The sequence below is a fragment of the Equus caballus genome, chromosome 8 (assembly GCF_041296265.1).
Source record: "Equus caballus isolate H_3958 breed thoroughbred chromosome 8, TB-T2T, whole genome shotgun sequence".
In the NCBI taxonomy this organism is placed as follows: Eukaryota; Metazoa; Chordata; class Mammalia; order Perissodactyla; family Equidae; genus Equus; species Equus caballus.
Window position 1 is genome coordinate 79,588,735 of NC_091691.1, and position 21,950 is coordinate 79,610,684.

Consider the following 21,950-nt stretch of genomic DNA (forward strand, 5'->3'; position numbering starts at 1 on the left):
TGAATGGAATATAACTTCTCTTCTAAAAAAATAATTCACAAATGAGTCGAAGAGACAGACACATCTATTAATATACTGCGATATGTGCTATGGTTATAAACCAAGAGCAAGAAAAGCACAAAAGATAATATTTAATGCTGCAGGACTCAAAGGACATGATGGTAGGAAAGCTCCAGCCAGGAGATTTCATGTGAATTGCATTTGAAGAATGAATAAGCTTTTGTCAAACCGGGAAGGAGCTATGAGTCAGGAGAAGGTAACTCTAGGATAATCAAAATGGAACAAAATAAAACTAATGAAAGTTGGAATGACAAAAGACAGAGAAGTCGAGACGCATATGGCATTGCAGGGCAGGGTGACTCATTGCAGATAAGCATGAAAAGATTTTGGCCACATCTTGAAGGTCTTTGGATCTTGTCCCAAGGAGTTGAGATTGTCTTAATCATAGAATGGCAGCTAGCACAATATTTTGCACATGGAGTTGATAGATTATGTATGTTAGAAGAATATCTCTATTAATAGAAGATAGAAAGAACTGGGGAGACCAATGACAATGAGCTAGGTAAAGCTATTATCATCATGTAATACTTTGTAAGTGGGCACCAGAGCAGAGGTCACTTCCAGGCACAGGAGATTATAGCCTAACCAGATAGGTCTCAACGCAAATTGTGCAAGGGTGCATTCTATGCCACCACGTTTGAATTCCTGTCTCAAAATGTATCAGTGCCTAAGAAGACTTAGAAAAAAGGTCAGATTTCAGCAAAGCAGAAGCATTATTATTGTTGGGTCAAAATGTGTGTTTTTACAACATAGCAGTTATTTTGCAAGAAACCTCAACTGGGTAACCCCAAGCACTGAAAACTAGAATTTACAAGAAAGAAATGCTTCTTGTTAATGGGACGAGCTCTTCTTGGTCTACATATAAAAGGTGAAGAGGGCTAGTTGCCTACAGCTTTTTTGGCCAGCAGGAGGAGACAGACTTGATATATTTATACTCTGTGTGGATTTTCAGTGAATGAATTTACAGTGAATGGATTCTTGAAAGCTCAGGTGGCTTACTCCCTTTACTTCAGGCAGCTTATCTTGAACTTGCCTGAACCCCACACTACCAACTCAGAGTGAGGAAGAAGTAGAATAATGAAGCTTTGTCTGACAATATATCTGCCACCACAGACCAGGATTCTGAGCTCTGCAGATTTGAAGGGTAATTACGTCTTCAGAGTCAGAGGAGAGAACTTCACTGAGATGCAGCCAGCCTGTGTCCCTGATGCTTTCCCAGGAGCAGTTGGTACAGTGACAGGCAGAACACCCCAACACCATAATTGGGCAAAGTCATAATATCTACTGGTCTCTGTTCTTCAGGACCTGGTGTGTGTGTCTGCCCATTTACATAGGAGCATGGTCTAGACTGAGCAGAGAGGAAATCCTGTTTGCTACCTGTTTAAAAATAGAGATTATGGAGAGTTTAACTACTTTAGGTGGCTGACATTGCCCTATTGTAGTACCAGAGAAACACAGAGTAATAAGCTGCTTGTCCAAACTCAGATTTTACTTACCTGTTGAGAAACGATTTGTGATGTTTGGTTTTCAGCTGCTAAGCACGAAAGGGGTGATCAAAAGCCTCCTGTGAATCTTTGGGGTTTGTAACAGCCAATCTGTGAGAGGCGGCGAGGCAGGAAATGTTATTTTCCCAAAATGCATTTGTATGTCTGTAGCAGTTTGATGTGACCTCAGTAGGACCTGAAGAAGCATGAGAGCAGCCTGGCAATGAAACCCAGACACCAGGGTGGACAGCAGATATCACAGGGCTGGCCAGCTGTGCTGTGAACTCAGGCAGCACCTATTCCTTCTCAGTTTCTGTCAGCAAAGGCTTTACCCTTTAAAAATATTGTTCAGTACTGCTAGTTATGACCACTCTTTTTGATTTAACTTATCTCTCCATTCAAAATTAATCTGACAGAAAATATTTAAAAAACTATTTTGGCAGGCCAGTAGCTCAATGAAACCTATCTATATACTTTTTCTTTATAATTATACCTCTCATGCTTATTAATTTCTCTCCTCAGATTCCTAGTTCTAAGTACTTTGTGGGAAAGTCCTCTTCTTGGACTCAAGAGCACTTATTTCTCGTGAGGTTATGGTGGTAATTTTTTTATAATAATGAAAATAACAGCAGCAACTTCCATGTATGGAGAATTCTTTACTGAGTACAGGGCACCGTGCCTACTTCTTTCTATAGTTTACATACGACATCTCATTTAATTATCTAGAAACTCTCTGAGGTAAACATTTTTATGGCACCAATTAGCATTTGAGGAATCTGGGACTCAGACAAGTTAGTGAGAAAGTCAAAACAGTAACCCCGGGCTTAAGAATCCTGAATTCACTCCACAGTCCACATAGCATTTTGATGAGACCATACTTCGATGTGATAAGCAGATTTCTGAAAAGTGGCACATAAAATTGGCATATTTAGATTAAACTATTGTTTAAAACCATTAAGAGCCTACAGTGAAGAATTAGTGGTCAATCCAGGGCAGTACAATCTAGCATGGAGCTAGAGCAGGGCTGTGGAGTTGTCTTGAAGCTGTATTTTCTGATAAAGCCCACTGTATTTGCTTAAATTAAAAGAGTCTTTTCTAAAGATACTTTGTTCATTCTTTACATAATATTGAGGACGTATCAAATGTTCATATCAACAAATATAATTTTTTCATGACTTATTAATTTGGGATACTTTTTGCAGGCTGATGGAGATAATGGGAACTTGTAATAAAGACCAGTATCCCCTCTTATATGCGACTGCTATTTTCACTGTATGATCTTGAACATTCTTACCTGGGCATGCCCACGTTGTCTTGCCTTTTATTTCCTTTGAAGAATGCCTGTTCAAACAGCGATGCCAGCATGCCCTGGGACACAACTACGTCATCAAAATTATTTAGCAGTTGTAAGACTAAAGTCAATTATGAAAGCTGTCTTTCTTCATAGGTGTTCAAGAAGTTTGGTAAGCAACTCTGACCTTTGGTGACAACTGTGGCTAGACAGCCCAGAAAGGATAGGAAACGACTTACAGCAGATCACAGACAGACTCGGCCTTGCAGCGATTTCTGTGTCCGTTCTTCCCCTTTAGGACCTCAGGTCTTCTACCCAAAGTTCCCGTGATCCCAATAGGCCCCTCATTTTCCTACTATTTGTTGAATGATTTATCAATACTGGATTGAAAGAATGCACCTCCAGATTTCATTCTTAGCTGTGATATCCACTGTGAGTCCTTTGACAAAGAGCCATGCTGTTTCTCTAAATCTCACCTTTGCATCTGTAAAATAATGATAATAAAACCACCCTATCTATATCAAAGGCCTATAAGAGGCAATGCATGTAAAAGTTCTCCTGCTAAAAGAAAATAAATAAGGTGCAAAAATCCCTGTATCAGCAAGGCATACAATCTGATGGAGGTTTTGTTTTTTAAAAGCAATTTATTGGCCTAAATAGTCTTAGTTTCATAGAATAGAGCAGTGTGATGCATGATACATAAGAACGTTAGTTGATCTTTCTTACCCTTACCTATTTTAGGTTACAATTGAATCCCACCCATACCCATTCCCCTGCTATGCCACAATTCAACCTTCCAGCAACTTAGCACTATACTCCTAAAGGAATATCTAAACTTTGGGGTATATCCAGATTCATACAGGGCGAATCTTCCCCAACTGAAACTCTGTCCTCATTCAATGCTAGCTTCTCTTTCCCCACTCCCCTCAGCCCCTGGCGACCAGCCAGGGTGCATATTTTACTTACTAGCAGTACTCGATAAAATAATGTTAACTACTACAACAAATAAGCTCTAAATGTATAATGGCTCAAAACTATTTGACTCTATGAAGTATAAAAAGGATTCTCTTATTGACAGACAGTTCTACTCCAGCTCCTCTGCAAAATTCCTACAAATTTTGACTCCTCCATCATCAATATATGGCTTCCAAAGTCACCATGCTTGCCTGCCTCAAGCCCACTGGCAGAGGAAGAGAACATGGAGTAACCCACATGTGTGGTTTGTCTAGGCCAGGCCTGGAATCAGCACATGTCTCATACGCTCACACTCATTTGTTAGACTCAATCAGATGGATTCATCCAGACCTTAGGGAGGCTGAAAATAGACTCTAGGACATGAATGAGAAGAAATGGGTTTGAGGATGACTCAGCCATTCTCTGCCATATCAGTCATTTTAGGAGTGTGTGTTTATGCCTAAGAATCACTATTCATACTCTTAGAATTTTTGTTTTAATTTTTCTCCTTGGAAGCCTAATTTGCCCTGGCAGAAAAATGTTTCATTTAAAGTATCTCCCAAAACAAAACCAAATGGCAAAATTAAAACCTACATAAAGTTCCACTGAGAGGCAGGAGATGTTATCTAGAAATAGAAATCTTCAGAAGCAGTTGAGTGGAGGAGGAGTTCCTTCTTCACCTATTCAGTTATACGAGGCCAATGAGCATAGAAATGTCTAGAATCATGTGTGTCCTTAAAGAATACTTCAGTACTTCTCATTTCTTATATGTCAGCATCCATACCCACAAGGTTTGTCTTCTCTTAATATGTACTGTAAATCCCACCATGATCAGCCAACTAATTTATTTGTTTGGAACCACTGAGGAAGTTTTTAATTGGGAAGTGAGTTGGACACATGGAGATGTGGCTTGAAGAACAAGACAAGTAGACATGTGCTGCAGTTTCTTCTCACGTAGAAGGAAACCTACTTCCTTTCACTAATTGCACTTAACGTAACCACAGGAGCTCAAGCTCTATACACATCATCACTTAGCATCTGCCTTTCCCTTTCATACAATGAAAGAAAATGCATAAATGCATTTGTTGGTCATACTGACAAAGACTGATTTGTGGAATCATTGAAACCTTGATTTCTGTCATTAGCTGGATGTTTTTGAAATGCGTCTTCCGGTCTATATTCCAAATGTTTCTTCTTATTTCAAAAGTTCTTCGTCATGAGTTTTTAATTCTAAATTGTAAAGTGTCAAGAGAAAAGATTTTAGTTTGCAAGTTTCATGGGAATAGCATACATACGAACTCCCCAGAAATGCTGAAACATTTGTTTGTAGCTTTTTCCAGTCAGTTTATTTCTGGTAAGCCTCAGAGGTCTTGAATTACGTGCAGAGTCAACATTCAATAAGTAAGCAACCTTTGGTCCACCTCACTACTCTTGCACATTAATAAAGGCTTTGGCTAAAAGGTTTCATGTTGGAATAAGCTTTCCCTACAATGTTTGTTTCTCAGGGAACGAGCACTGAATACATCACAGCCTGGGTCCCTTCAGCTTACTGTGGGAAACCTGAAGCCAGAAGCCATGTACACCTTCCGAGTTGTGGCCTACAATGAGTGGGGACCAGGCGAGAGTTCTCAACCCATCAAAGTGGCCACTCAGCCTGAGTGTGAGTATGAAAAGGGAAGGGAAGCATTTAGAAAGTATTTATTTTTGCTTGCAATATCCTTGAGTTATTTTATAGAACTCTTTTGAGGAGACAGGATGGAAGGAAGATTTATGAATCAAATTTCCAACTCAAGGATTTTCAAAGGTAAGATAATTTTTCAACAAAGTGGCCTCCCCACTTAGGCCATGTCTCCATAGCGGCAAATTAACAACTATAAAGGCTTAATCCATCTATCCGGTCTACATATTCACTTCCTAAGTAAGTGACTGACTTACTCTACCTGCTAGTACTTCATAATCAACATCGAATCTCAGCCTCCTCCACTGATTTTTCACATTTTCCAAGTTTGCTATCAAGAGTGCAACATCAAAGGTAAAAGAATAATGGCACAGGACTTCTAAATACAAGGACTTTTTAAAGAACCTAAACATGCACTGAATGTGCTAACAAAGCTTCCAAAAGCGAATCTAGACTCAAGAAATGTAGAGGGAAAATCTCTTGGGATCTTACCAACCTCCAACTTAAATCATTCTATCAAGCTACACGATCACAAAGTAAAGCAGCTGAATGTTCTTGTACCAAGTTATAATTCAGTGATTTCTATCTTTATAAAAGAACAGCTCTCAAACTGTATATTTGAAAAATATTTCTGTATCTTCTAAATTTTGAGATTTCTACTAAGCTTCTAATGTTATTTGAAAAGATTGATTACTCTTGAGCAGTCTGTCACCTTTATTTTGTTTAAAATGTAAGAAATTACAATCTAAAAGCTAACGGAGTGAATGACTACTTGTAACAAATTGCATTACTCAGACACCTAGTTGCATCTACTTTTTAAAATTATTATTAATGATGTTATTTTGTTCGTATTCTTCTTTGTTTTGTTTAAAACCACGTTTAACTTTAAAATCATCTCACATGCTTTTGGAAGAAGGTGAAGTAGAACTGGAAATATTTTAATTGGTAAATGTGAGAAAATAATCTTTGCACCAGGTGACTTTTGTGTATTTTAGATCAGCATGTTGAAGAAGAGAGAACAGGAGCACACTGAAATGTAGTGTGGGTGCTGGTATCATGCTCTACTTTTGGCACAATCTTCATTCTTTCTTCCACTTAACCAAGGCTATGAAGACAAGATGATAACAAATTGGAATAAAATATTTATTGGGGGTCGGGGAGAGAACTAAGCTGTATTTGCCTCATAGAAATAGAACCTCGGATATGCTATGCTTTTGTGCCTTAAAAGCATAGTAATGGGGGCCAGCCAAGCTGTGTGGTAGTTGAGTTTGTGCACTAAGCTTCGGTGGCCCAGGGTTGGTGGGTTTGGATCACAGGCGTGAACCTGGCACCACTTGTCAGGCCACACTGTGGTGGCATCCCACATAAGATGGAGAAAGATTGACACAGATGTTAGCTCAGCAGCAATCTTCACATACACACACACAAAGCATAGTAGTGCATAGGTTTCAGGTAATTATTAGGGAATGCAGGCTCTCAGGCAGGACCAGCTAAACAATTGGCAGGATCCGCCAGCTACTGTAAGGCATTGAGCCATGCTCCATGAGGCCTTGTGCCACTTCACTGGTTGTGTGCCCATGAAGCTGGTCCTACTTCTAGGTTTGTGTTCTTAAGAATGTTTTGTTGGGGTTTGGATTTAAACCTTGAGATAATGCCAATTTCCTCTTCACCATGTCTGTGCTAACATACCATTTGAGTCATCAATTTCTTCATTGACTTACTCTTCATAGATCATATATATAGAATCAATAACTTTTATGGATATTTGGTGTTTTTAATCAATAAAGTTGAATAATTAGGTCAAAATATATATTTTTAAAAATGGCACATGTCATGTATAAAGACTGACAGTTTAGAAAACTATCAAAAATTCTTTAAAGAAATTTGTATTCAATTTTCTAATATTAAAATTAAAATTTTAAAAGTATGTTCCTTTTCAAAATATTCAGTTTCTGTGGATTATCTGAATTCTTCACTTCCTAATACTAATATTATATCTAGAATTGTCTTAGTCTACTTTTCAGGGCTGACTGGCCATGATTACATTACACTTCCGATAAAAATGCTAGGTAGTCAGCCTTGCTTTCTAAGACTGAGCAACATTACTTTTTCTTCTATTGGTACCATTGTTTCTAAGTATCCAGCTTAAAAAATCAATTTCCAGAATTTTTTCTTTTTAATTCACTTTTATTATGCCAACCTTTCCAAGCCCAGTGACAAGAAATAATTTTCCATTTTGACACTAATAATAGTCTCGTTTCATAAAAAAGAGTCATGATGCATTTTCTGCCATTTATAATTAATTAAAAAAATCTACCAGTAATTATTTATATCATACGTATGGCCTTAATTTTGTAAAACAAAAGCAACGGCATAATTCAATTTGTCAGTATGTTTAATGAACGTCTCCAATGTTCCTAATACTATTTAAGTTTGTCTGAGGCAAGGTGAAAAGCATATGTGTGTAATGAAGTAACAACACTTATGGATCTCTGAAACTTCATAGGGAAGTGAATATTCTAAATATGTAGCACTAACAAAGCAACTAAACTAAGGGAACTTGTAAGAAGTTGTTAAATGAATATTAACGATCTGAATCACAGGTTTGCTTGTGGACCCATTATCTGTGATAGCAAGACATTTTATCTCGTTAATTTTTTATGGCTAGATCATGTTGTGCCTGCCTCCTCAAATAAGTGTTGTATTACAAACACGGCTGCCTCAGTCCTTTGTGCTTCATCCATTCCTTCTCAATCAGAAAGGAGACTGAGAATTTGGGCAGAGGACCTCACTGGGCACTGGTCTCTGTCAGCATTTACTTTGCTTAAAAATTAGCATGAGTGATTATAAGGTAAAAATAAAACTAAATGCCTGATTGAATAAAATATGTTGCTTGTTGGAATTATTGCCTCATATAAATTATCTTTTTTCCAAAAAATGAAAACAGAGAATCTTTCCGCTTTAGAAACATAAAGGAGCCTTAATTTTTTTCCATTAAAGGTAGGGTTAACAGCCTTAGAATGCTAACCATATTTTGCCCTTTGATAATGGCACCATTTTATTAAATCACTTCTTCTTACTACTGTATGGAGTAAGAATTTTTTCTTTTGCAGGCAATTGTTTATTTGCACGGTGACCTGATTCTGTTTCATTGAGAATTACCTTTGGATAATTCACCTCTTACTGAATAGATAGGGAGGAACAAATAAGCCTAAATAAACAGTATGTTCAGAATATTCTTTATGTGTGCAAAACAGCCAACTCCTTCAATTTATTTAGATTAAGAGTATTGGGTAGCTCACTTGCTGTCTTTATTACAGACATTAGGATAGATAAATTATGTTATCATGACTAGTAGGTACTACATATCTATTTTATCTTCTGTTGTTAACACAAAATGCCATTTTGGCAATTTAAAAATATTTGTAGGATAAGGAACACTTCATCTTCCCCAAGCCTGCTCAATAATACAACAATTACTGAGCAAGATGGAACATCTTAGAGAACCTGTGCTTCACTTCTTCCCCTTTCCTCCCCTCCCTTGCCTTTCTCTCCCACCCACCACTTCTCTCTCTCTCCTTCTTAGAAGTTGATGTTTTGTCTTCTTAGATGAAGTGCAAAAGCTGATTTTATTATTTGGCTGGAATATCAGAATTTAGAGGCAAAGAGGATGGGGACGTTTCCATCATTATTTTTCTCCCTGACAAAATGATCTTATCTTTGAAAATGGGTCTTGTCTAGGTGCACATTTGGTTGCTCTTTTTATCACTGTTTTTCCAAATATGATGTAGTGATTGTACATTAAAATTACATAGCTTTTATACAAATTGAATTTCAAGTTTTCCATATTATTTGAAAATATCAACTCTATTATGAAAACCATATTCTCAAGGAATGAACACTGATGGAAAATATGTCTGAAATATAAATCAGCCAGCAACTGTTCCTAAAAGTGCACGCATTCCGTGGTAATCATTTGAAGAGATCAACAGCCCAAGATCCAATTTATGAAATAATCATCCAGAATAGAAAGACTTGATTTATAGGAAGGTTTGTGTCCCCTGATTATATCTTCCTTTCGCTAAACCCTTGCTCCTTCCCCTTGCCTTTATGGTGTATAATTTCTCCACTGTATTATCAGCGAGATTTAAGTCCCTGCCTGCTTAAGACTTGTCTAATCTTTTCATACCACATGTGGAGAATTTTTGAATTATTATTTGTGGTCCTTTAAGATGCTGTTAAGGCAGTTTAATCATAAAGTATGTTAAAATGGACCTCATACCAGCTTGACGCTTGAGTTAGAATGGGAAGCCTATTTGCTAGACCACAACCCAATTATCCACAAAACCCTTTTATATTTGAGTTGTAAGTAATATTCTTAGTCCATTATATTCTTTATACTGAAGAGATGAGTGAAAGCAACCCCCCAAATAGAGTGACTTTAGATTACATTATCTAGAGGAACAGACATGTTTGCTTTTTTCCTTCTTTCCTGGATTTTTCTCCATACATTACTACTTGTATCCTAGAGCAAGTTTCTTAATACTTGAGTCCTCAGTTTCCTCAGCTATCAATTGGAGATAGGATTTCCTCTTCTTCTTCCCAGGTTGTGAAGGTGAAATGTGATAACATATGGGAAGCTCCTGGGTCTCCCCTGGCATCTAGTAGGCATTCAGCAGAGGGAAGTTCTCTGCCCTAACGGGATCAAATGAAAACAGATACAACAGCCCCACACCTACCAACAAAGTGGGACACCCAGGAGAGTTTTCACTGTGGTGATATCTAATATAACACCTTATTGACAGTTTGGAACTGGCTTGATTACTATACAATCAGCCATTTATATATTTTATTACTTTCCCCCTAATTATCCTCTCCCTGTAATTTATGAGACAATTCTAGACTAGTTTGTCCTCTAATTTTGCCTAATGTACATCCTTGCATTCCTAAGTAAATTTTGAAGTCTTATGATCAGAAAATACTCTATTATCCCATAAAATGTGTCACAGCATTGCCATTTTATGAATGGCTGGTTGGTTAAAATTTGCTGGTAGAATCTGATCTGTACTTAATGTGTGGCAGAGATATTGAATATCAGTTATATTTATTTCATTATGATTCTCTAAATTAAGCAAATCAAGTAAATCACAGTGCTGTCCAGCTCATTTCTTTTATCACTTGAGCTGGTTTCTAATTATTAGTTGTACTGCACAGTGATTTGAGTGAATATTTGGGATGACTATGGTTGCAAAGTTGACCATGAGCCAGTCAACAACAGTCCATTTGTGAGGTAGTGTACATGGTTATAGATTAATAGTAGGAAGAAATAATGATAAGCAATGGCATTCTTTCTCTTTTGGTAGCATAAAAATGCTGATTTAATTTTAAAAGTCTCTCATGGCAAGACACATTTTCAGGTATTATAAATATAAGATGGGAGACATTAAAGTCTTATGGTTTGGCATCCTCAGCAACAGAAGGCTTAAGAAATCCATTTGGATTTAATGGTCAATTAGGTGGGGTATTATGTCTTTTAGAATGATGTGTATTAGTGGAAGAATTAGAAACAGGCTTGAGAAGATGGGTTGTTTAATCACTGCTAGAAGAGTTCAAAGCAAATGCAAGTCACTCTGTACTTTTTTCATTCATTCATTCATTCATTCATTCATTCAAAATGATTATTTGTGCTAAGTTCTAGTCCTGCACTGTCCAGTATAGTAACCACTTACCACATGTGTCTATTTAAATTTAAATATATTGAAATAAAATAAAATTTAAAGTTCAGTTTCTCAACAATGCTAATCACATTTAAACTGTTAGATAGCACTTAAAATTTAAGTAAAATTGAAAACTAAAAGACAATTCCTAAGTCTTGTTAGCCACATTTTAAGACTTCGTATATGACTATTGGCTACTATATTGGACAGCACAGAAAACATCTCTATTATTGCAGAAAGTCCTATGGGACTGCACTGATCTGGACACTATACTAGTAAATGAGGATATGAAAGCAAGTCAGATATTGTCCTGACTCTCAAGGAGCTAGTAGTATAGAGGAAACTACTTTAAGCAGAACTCATTAAAAACATATTTAACAGATTTGTCCCCTTTGAATGTTGAAAAGTTTATTATTCATTGAATTAATATAGAAGATTTATTTTTAAAAGACAGAGAATCTAGATCTTACCATATTCTCTGGCTAAAGTTTCTTAAATATTTTCTCAGGTTAAAAAAAATGTAAGTATCTTTCAAAGCACAATTAAAGATGAAAGACAAATATTACTTGTTGCTTGGGTTTAACAGTGGTACAGTGTAAGTTCAATTTCCCTACAAAGCTTCAGCTGGCTCACTGTTTTCCTCTCCTTTATTGTGAGCACAAAGCATGATTCAGGCTTCTTCCAATGGTATAAGCAAACAGTTAGAGAAGCCATCTCTTGGTGAGAAACTATATGGAAAAAACTACTAATTTCTCACTGATCTTAGGGAGGATGAAGAAAGAGGACATGAAAGTGTCAAAATAATGAGAAGTTTTGGGGAAATTTAAGTATCTAGCCTGGGATAAAGAGATTCCCTAAGTAGGTTTGTTTTGGATTTAATTGCCTCGTTTGGTTAGGAGCCCTACACAAAATGAAAGCAGTTGTTGCTAAACTGAATTAGAACAAAAGAGAGCTGAGCATCTTCAGGGATATTGACATCATGCTGGGACAGCCAAATAAAACTCTACTCCATAGACATACCAGCTGAGCTGAGGTTTTTTATGGAACACATTCAGTTATATCTGATTTTGTAGAGAGCTGGTGAACATGAGTAGTGAAGAATAAAGACAGAAAGAGAATGTGGCATTTCAATCACATATGTATTTACACACTCTCTCATCTTGAGAGCCCTTTTTCACCTGTGCTGTCCACAAGCATTTATTGAGTACCTACTATGTACCAAGCCTTCTATAAGATGCTGAGGATAGAAAGTAAAATAAAATGGGCTAGATAAAATCAGAGAAATTAGGGATGAAATTTACGATGAAAATACCTCTGTAAGATGAATTTTTCTAAACCATACTGTGGGATCAAATTTCCTTTTTTTTAGCCTAAAGTTAGAGTTGCAGGGTATTAGTGTGTAAGTAATATATAATTTAATGCACATATATGTTGTATTTTGGTATGGAATATGACAGTGTATTTTAGAAAATATCACATCAAGAAATTTATAGTTGACTAACTTGAGGTGGTACCTAACCAAAATTAAGTAAAACTTAACTTTAAATCACTTCACTATTTTATGATTTCGTTTAACTGCAGGTTATATTCTGCCTGCTGTAATGTATGGTAAATCTTACATCCTGCACAAAAGGATAATAATAGGACTTTAACTCTTGTTCTCTAACTCCAGTATTCTTGCATTATTATATTGTTTTAATAAATATATTATTTCTACTTTGTAGGAAGATATGTAGGGGAAAAAGAAACCCATAACTGTTCCCTAGTCTATGAAAATTCTTTTCTGTCTCAGCCCAATCTTCCCACTTTGGGAAGCCCCAAATTACATCCAGTATAGGATTTGAGTTGAGCTATAATTTCTCATCACAGGATACTTGACAGATACCGAGGATTGCCATAGATTGACATTAAGAGATGTTAAGGTAATGATGCACAATTACTGGTTTAGGTCATAGCTGTCAAAATCAGAGCCAATATGTTGCCATCAATGTTTGGGAGGAAATGATCATGGGATTTTTATCAACTAAAAGTTGAACATTGGAACTCTGAGTCCATAGTCAAAGCAAGTAACTTGTTTATTGCTACCTCATTTAAATCTGTAATTGGTGTTTCAGGTCTTCCGAATGGAAAGAGAATGAAAGGTGGTGAAGAACAATGACTGAGAAGTCAGACTAGATTTGAATTCTGGCTTTTTCACTTACTAGCTGACTGAAGTTAGCTAGCTTTGCCAAACCACAGTTTCATTATATGTAAAATGGAGGTATCATGCAGGAATTTTGTAAAGCTTAAAAGAAAATCTGTAAAATGGGAGACAGCAGTTCATTCCCAAATGATTATTCTGAGGATTAAATGAGGTAGTCAGTGTAAAATAGCCTGTTCTCTGGCACTTTGTCAGCCCTCATTAAATGCTGGCTTCCTCCATTGCTGGATTCTAATCATTCCTCATGTAATCAAGTTCCTTAACACTGCATGTAATTTGTTCATTTCTATCTCTGTGCCTTTCGCATGTGTTTGAAATGCTCTCCTGCTTCTCTTGGCTATTTCGTAAGTCTCTTCTATTTCTACTTTAAGATTTTTATTTAAGATTTCTAAAAGCAGAAAGTTTACTCTGGTTAATTCACCACACGATTCAATCTTCTAGTCTCCACAAGCTCATTTTTCACTCTCCGAATTTGTTTGAACTTTATCATGTCTTTCATTCATTCAAGAAATATCCCTTATGTGCCCTCGATGGGCTACCCTATATTTCTCAGCACTAGGAATTCAGCAGTAAAACAAGCAAAATGCTTATTCTCATGAGGCTTATATTCTAATAATAGAGAGGTACAATAAAGAAATATAAACAAAGCATGCAGAAGAGTAAAGCAGCTTAAGGGGAGAGGAGAATAGAGATGATTCTAGAAAGGAAAGTCAGGAAAAGACTTTCTGAAGAAGCGGCATTTAAGGGGATACCTGAAAGAATTTGAAGGGCTGCCAGCAAAGATCTTGGGTGGAGACAGTACAGGCAGAGCCGATATCAAGTGCCAGGACTCTGGAGAGGAAGAGCAAGAAGACCACTACGCTGCGGTAGAGCAAGGAAGAGGGAGAATGAAAGAGATGACATCAACAGGGAGCAGGGACCAGCCATGAAAAGCCTTGGAAGCCACCATAAGGAAGATTCCAAATGTGGAAGCATCTGCACAGAAGAGTCTGACATGATTTTCACTTTTAAACTGGAAGTGAGGAGAACAGAAAGGAGGCTAATGTGGTAGTTAGGTCCAGAGATGTTGGTAGCATAAGTTTGGGTGGAAATTATGGAGATGTTGAGAACTCGTAGAATTCAGGACACCTTTGGAAGATAGGGACAAGACTTGCTGGTTGTGAGATGGGAGAAAAGACATGAGTTAAATTTCCCCTTAGGTTTTAGATCTCAGAAACTAGGTGAATGGTGGGATCATTTGTTGGGCTCAGGAAACTGGGAAGCAGTCAGCTTCGAGGGTGTGTTTGGGGCGGGGTGTGGGGGACAAATGAAGAATTCTTTGTTGACGTTTTAGGCTTGACTGTTAAATGGATTCAGGTTTTATTTATTTAATTAGACTGTGAGCTCAAAGGAGGTGCCCAATATTTTGAATATACCAATAAAAGAAAATGTCGCATAATGCCAGGCCAGTGACCAAGACAATGCAGTCTCTAGCTTCTCATAGAGACAAGCCTGAACAGTTAGACAAACATAGAAGAATTCTCTGGGTTGTTAACTGTGAAACATCTGTGCCCTATATGCCCCTAATGAATGCACTACAGGGATGTGCTCAGTGCCATGCACAGAAGACACTCGAAGGTTTGTCAATCATAGAGAAGCCTCTTTCTTAGAAAGCCTCCTGGCAGGCCAGTGAAGTATAATTTGATGTGGCTGATACCAGAAAGGAGAATTGACTAAAAGGAGGTCTCAGATCCATAGCCCAGTCTTCTGCCAAGGTTTTCCGAGGAACCAATCCAAAAGGGGCAAGTTAGTGCCAAAGTAAATGTTAGCCCAGAACCAGCTTGTTTTGTGATATGTACTTTGCCTGTGTTCATTAAACAGGAGATTGAATTCTAATGGGATGTCTATTCAGGGATGATCCAGAGGTTGAATTGACTTACTGCTCTGAGACTTCATCAGAATTTTACCAGCAGAGGCCTGGTTTAGGCCCAAGCAAAGGCCACAGAATTCAGGGGGAGTTTGCCTTTTGGCTTCCAACATCCCTTTTCTTTACTTTTTTCTCTATCCTGGGTAGTCTTATATCCCCCATTAACTCAGGGTACCAAGAATCCAAAACATTTACCCCATGATCTGAAACATAATGTTAAATCTGTTAACTACCTTTGATATAGTTGATTCCAATCATTGAATTTTACAAAGAATAAAGTTGGGAATCAGAGACTCTAAGGCCAGTCACAGCATGGGTCATTATAATGGTGGGATGGCCTGTGTCTGCGTTGCTAATCCAGGGTTATGTTAAACAAGTCTGCTTGCAAATATTGCGGCTTTTCTTCCTGAACATGGATATAACACTAAACCAAAAAGCAAAACACCTGGGTTCTAGACTGAGATATTCTCTATATTTTGCTCTGTATTTTTTAGAAAGTCACTTACCGTTTCTGAATCTCACTTTCCTCTTATAAAACAGAAATCACACTGCCTGTGTTAGTTTCCTAGGGCTGCTGTGACAAAGGGCCACAAATTAGGTGGTTTAAAACAACAGAAATTTATTCTCTGACGGTTCTGGAAACCAGAAGTCTGAAATCAAGGTGCTAGTAGAGCCATGCTCCCTCTGAAGACTCTTTAGAAAACTCCTTCCTTGCCGCTTCCTAGCTTCTGGTGGTTTCTGGCAGTTCTTGGAATTTCTTGGCTTATAACTGCATCACCCAATCTCTACGTCCATCATCGCATGGCCTTCTCCCCTCTGTGTCCATGCCTCTGTGTGTCTTCTCTTTTTATAAGCACACCAGTCGTATTAAGTTTAGAGCCCATTATAATCCAGTGTGGCTTCATCTTAATTTAACTGTTTCTGCAAAGATCTTTCTGGGTACATATGAATTTTGGGGGACATTATTCAACTGCCCTACAAATCACACAGATTGTTAGCAATATTCTGAGTAACATAGGTGAGGACTGAGCAAACTATGAAATATATATACATATATTTAATTAATTAAGAAGCTGCTTTTTTCATTTTAAAAATAATTTTTCACTGTCTCTCAAGCAGAGAAGTATTAAGAAACATCCTTAATGTCCATAAAATCATATTTGATATGCTTCTATCTTCTTCCTCTCTCTAGAATTCTAACTCAGCCTTGTAGGCTCTAGGGCATGGTACTTTCTGAATATTAAGGACTGCAAACTGCTTAGGTGGCCCTAAGGGAACTACCCAGTGAAAGGAATCAGTTGGATAACAGAGTTTGCAGAATGAATGGCAGAAGCTGCCATTGAGAATTGTTAGTGACACTGACCACTGGTCCCTCAGATTTCCACTGTTTGACCATCAGCTGATAAAAACCCCATGAGTATTTCCTCCCAGACATAGATGGCAAGATCCTTACTCTGATTTTAACAGCTACGACCGGAAGCAGTAATTGTGTGTCATCACCTTAAAATCTTTCAACTTCAGCCCGTAGCAATCTCCTGTACCTGTGTGAGCAAGAATTCTGGCCCAACCCAACTCCTACATTAGATGTGATAAAATTAAACATGACAAAACTAATAGGGTCAAAGCTAAGATTTGAAACTGGCATAACATTCTTACCACAATGCTAATGTGTGTTTGTGTGTGTATACAAACCAAGATTAGCCATGATAGTTTCAGAGAAATGGAAAAGTGATTAATTGAAAGTTAACTGCACTTTAACAATTCTTTAATGACTTAAAGTTCTTGGTAGTTCAGAAAACATAGCCATGACAGTATAATGTTTAAAAGTCCCAACATTATTGAGCATAAGCAGTCTGAGTGAGTTACGCTAAGGAGCTTGTGCTGAGGAGCATGCTAAGCAGATAATTTCTATTCCCTGCAATAAATCACTTGCTTGATCTTAACCCTCAGTCTGCTGTCTTGATTCAAAGTTTTCTTATACTACCTTTCTGTGAAATAAAAAATAATAATTATTACTTCCACTCTTCAGGGGGGCTAATTGGCTTATAGTTCAGTCCACGCCATTCACAAAAATATCTAGGACTTCCAGAAATGACTCGATGCTACTTCTGGAGTTATGTTTCATCATTTAACATAACATTTAACCAGTAATAACAATGTGATAATATATTTAACATATCACTGATTTATTTTAGATTATGCCAATGGCTTGATTAATTTTATCACTTTGAATATGATTTGTCCTACATTCTCCTTATAATTCAATGTTCTCATAGCAATCTTGCTACTTTCTTTGGAAATATTGAATTTTCCCCCATTCCAATCAAGTAGTTCTTGAGTTATCCTAGTAGCATTACCTATATCTACAATTTTTGATATGGTAGCCATTAGCCACAAGTGGCTATTGAGCACTTGAAATATGGCTTGCCCAAATGAGATGTGCTATAAGTATAAAATCCACACTGAGTATTAAAGACTTAGTATAAAAAAGTATAAAATATCACATTAACAAATTTTACATTGATTATGTTTTGAAGCGGCAATGTTTTAGATATATGGGGTTAAATTTAAATTATTAAGAATAATTTCACTTATTTAACTTTTACTTTTTAAATCTGGCTGCTGGAAAATTCGAATTACAGATGAGCATTCATGGCTCAGGTTATATTTATATTGAACAATCATGACTTAGATGTATACTCTTTTGTCTTATACCCAACCAAGGGGAAGTCAAGATTACCAGTCTGATATTAAATTGAGTTTTGAAGTTATTCAAGCACAGTGGTTAAATCTAACCCTTTTCAAAGAAATATTTCTGCAAGACTTATCTAAATAATGTTCATTTTTAGCCATTATTTTCATTATTTTACTCTGTATTTACTGAACATCGTAATCAATAGCCTTTGAATACCTGAGTTAGATATTTTTTTCCTTTTGGTCTGACACTTTATGGCATCACTGAAAATAAAACCAAAGGATGAGGGATTGGGGAAAGAAAAGGAATCTTTTGATCCAGGGCAGCGCACTGGTATCCCAGTGTTCAGTTTTACTTAAAGTCGTTGTCCAACTTTTGTGAGATGATTTGCTGCTGAAGTCTATTTGTCTTCCTGCTGCTATCTCTGAACAAGTCCAGATCTTCCATGTGGTTAATAAACTTCTTATCTTTTGAATACTGAAAATAAAATAAACTTAATCCTCAGGGTGCTTCAGTCAGCAGACTGGGAGCCTTTTAGATCCTTCTTAGAGATAGAGGACGACTAGGTTTTCTCTCCTGTGTGATTATCAATCTTCCCTTTGCATGCATGTATGTGTAAGGGCATTAAAGGTGCTCCTCAGTGATAAATGTTAGCAGAATCGCCAAGTGAATATTAATTTCAGTATTGTCAAGGTCAGATGTGTACCCAGGTTCAATGTTATTGGAATTTTTATTGTTGCCACTGTTAGGAAAGATATTATATCTTGGGCTCTTTTTTCAAATATCAGGAGAGTAAGGGAGCAAAATTCCTCAACATGCATATATGTCACTCAGAAAAAGTGCCTTAACAAAGTCTGATCTGTTAATTCAGGTAATTATTTTAAATGCCTTAAAAAATATTAGAGTGTGTTGAGAGGAGCTAAGTTAGGTAGGAACAAAACAAACAGATGATCACAAATCTGGAGACTAGCTGATGTTCCTGAATAGCAGATGACTATATACAGAAAAAGAAAGAAGAAAATTGCAGCAAGAATAAATAAAGAAGAAAAAAGTCTGTTATGAGGTCATTCAGAGAAGTAGGGTGTGAAAGTATCTAGCTGTAAACCCAAGAAATTAAAAGAGAAATAAAAGTGAAGAAAAAGATTAGGCTATACAGTCCATATGGGGATAAATAACCAGATGGATATTTCTGTGTATAGTGAAGTAACTCAAACCCAATGTGGGTGCTAAAGCTGTAATATTCACCCATCCACACACCCACACATCTGCCCAGTCTAGTTTTAGGCCAGTGTTCCCCATCTCAGTGAACAACACCAGACAGAACCAGCTATGCAACTCAGAAATACAGGAGTCGTTCCTGATACTTCTATCCTCCTCACTGCCCTACTTCCAATCCATCAAATGCTGTTGAATTTACCTTGCATATAGCTTTTGAATCTCTCTCCTTCTATTTGTCTCCACTGCCATCATTCTAATTCAAACCATTAACCTCTCTCTTCTGTACTATAAAATATTCTCTCAAAATCCACATTTGCCCCCTTAAGTTCACTCTTTATGTAGTGGACAAAGTACAAAATGCTTAACTTCATCAACTCCTTTCCTATTCTTAAAGATCAAAACTCTCCCAAAGTCTTTAAGGCCCAGAGTAGTCCTGCCTCTGACAATCTCTCCCACCTTCTCCGAACCCCTCTCCTAGTTCCTTGTGTACCACCTTAGACTGTAAATTCTAAAGAAGCTTTCATTGTTTCTCCTGTCAATTCTCATAATGCTTGACACACTGTACAGATTGGTTACCATCTATCGGGCATTTCCTTTGTGCCAGATGCCATTCATAAATTATTTATTGTTAATCTCCACAACTAGCCCATTGGGTAGGTACTGATATTCACCCCATTTTTAAGATAAGAAAATTTAAACTCAAGGACAATAAGTAACTTGACCCTGGCCACACAGCCTGAGCCAGGGGACTAAATTTGAACCCAGGTCTCTAATTCTGGAGGCCACACTCTTCACTGTTAGTCTTTCTCACCAAAGCTTTATTAAATGGGATCCACTGGCATCTCCTGCATCGATTGGAGTAGCCCAGATCTCTGACTTCTGTGAAAGTTACATGATAAGAGAATAGAGTTCTACGTTTCTTCCTTAACTTATGGTCCCTCCCACAAGGGTCAGTTTACCTAAGGCAGTTCCTTATCTTTTAAAGCATGGAAACAGACAAATAATAAATTTCTTCCTAGAGACAGTATCTTTTAAGGTAAAATATTTTTGTTATATAGAAAAACCTACTCCCTGGACTGTCTGAAAAAGATTGCTACTTCCTTCTCTTCTAAGACACGGCAGCAAGGCTTTTCAATAAAAGCAATCTGTACATGTCATTTATCGCTCTACTAAAACTACAAACATCAAATATTGATTCTTCCCATACTGAACGTAATACAAACCAACTTTGAGAAAGGTCCCTGGGATTTAGTTACATTATCACCATAGGAAACAATCCCGGTGGCACATAAGTGGAAGATACCTCCTTCTCTGATGCATATCTATTGATAGAGAATTGGCATTTTTGTGTGCAGAAATACAATCCTAAAGTATATAGGAGTCGCAAATAAGTGTGAAGCAAGCAAGTGGCCTACGCATGCCCTTCCTAGGGATTTATGCTTGGAATTCTTCTACAAGAATTAAACATAAATTTGCAGTCTGTATAATAACCACAAAAGTAACTCTATGTGGAGTATTTATGAGACAGTCAAAAGACTTAACTTATATCTGTTATTATGACACATTAGGCAAATCTCCATTCTTTCATCAGGCACTCTCTTCGCCATGTTTGGTTTATAAACATTATCCTGGTCAGGACTCATGCTACACCCTATGCATCTATGAAATGCTGTTTTTCATTTCCCTTTCACCTTGATTATCTTTTCATGTTCTTCTAACAGTCTTGAGAATTAAGAAGAGCAAGTACTTATTCTTCCAATTGTCTGATGAGGGAACCAAAATTTGTAAAAGTTTAAGGGACTTGATTTCAGGTAACAATAATCTTAACTACCATGTTATTTTGAACACTTGCTTTTGTATATAGCATCATATAATTCTTGTAATAGCCCTGTTATGTAGAAATTATGAACCCATAAGAAAATTATGTGCAGAGTGTTTAAGTAATTTGTTCCAGGCATACAGTATTATTAAATAGAAGAGAGAGGTTTTTGATCCAGGATTCAAGATTTAGGTGTTCATTCACATTGGGGTATTCTCTTTTTCAGCAGTTATCTCAGAGATGGTTTCACCTTTCTGTTATTTCTATTTGGAATTTCTCTAAAGTCCTTGACAATTTCTTGGGAAATTCATGAGGTCTTTTTTTTTTTTTTTCCGTTTCTAAACACTTGTTCCCAAACTGAAGTTTTAGAGACAAATATCTTGAAAAAAGTGGATGAATTTTTAAACTTTCTTCAAGTATCTTGAGACACACTACATCTTCCTAAAATTGGTAGAATATCATTTGATTTATTGATAATACTAACAAAATAGAAAAGCAATTTAATAATTGATAATTCTATGCTTGTGGGCTGTTTTCTGATTAATCATGCCATCATGAATTTAGTTCACTTTGGAAGTAATGAGACTAACTTTGACTAATTTTACTTAAAGACCTCATCATCTAAAGCCTTCCCCAAAATATATAGTGTTTTTTCTCTCCATTCACTAACATGTAAGTTCTATTCCGGAAAGGCTAATATTAAGGCCATTTTACCCATTAAACTCATTCACACCCATGTATCCTGACTCACCAGAGTCCTCCTTCACATCTGAACTCCCCTGTCCTTTTTTTTTCCATCAGTGCAATTTTTAATTTTCTTCAAGAAATACTCTTGATGAACTTCTCGTAACTGTCCCGATTACTATATACTTCATCAGTAGATCTACTTCTAGAATTCTTACATACTTTATTGTCTGTCCAGAGAGAT

At 36.9% G+C, this 21,950-nt stretch overlaps 1 protein-coding gene across 1 annotated transcript in view; it reads left to right on the forward strand.

Annotated features, from left to right (window-relative positions):
* Positions 1-21,950, forward strand: part of DCC (DCC netrin 1 receptor) — a 1,092,740-nt gene that overhangs the window by 779,436 nt on the left and 291,354 nt on the right. The window contains exon 9 of the mRNA XM_023647823.2: positions 5,295-5,449. Coding sequence (XP_023503591.1) covers positions 5,295-5,449 — 155 coding nt within the window. The remainder of the gene's footprint in view (positions 1-5,294; positions 5,450-21,950) is intronic.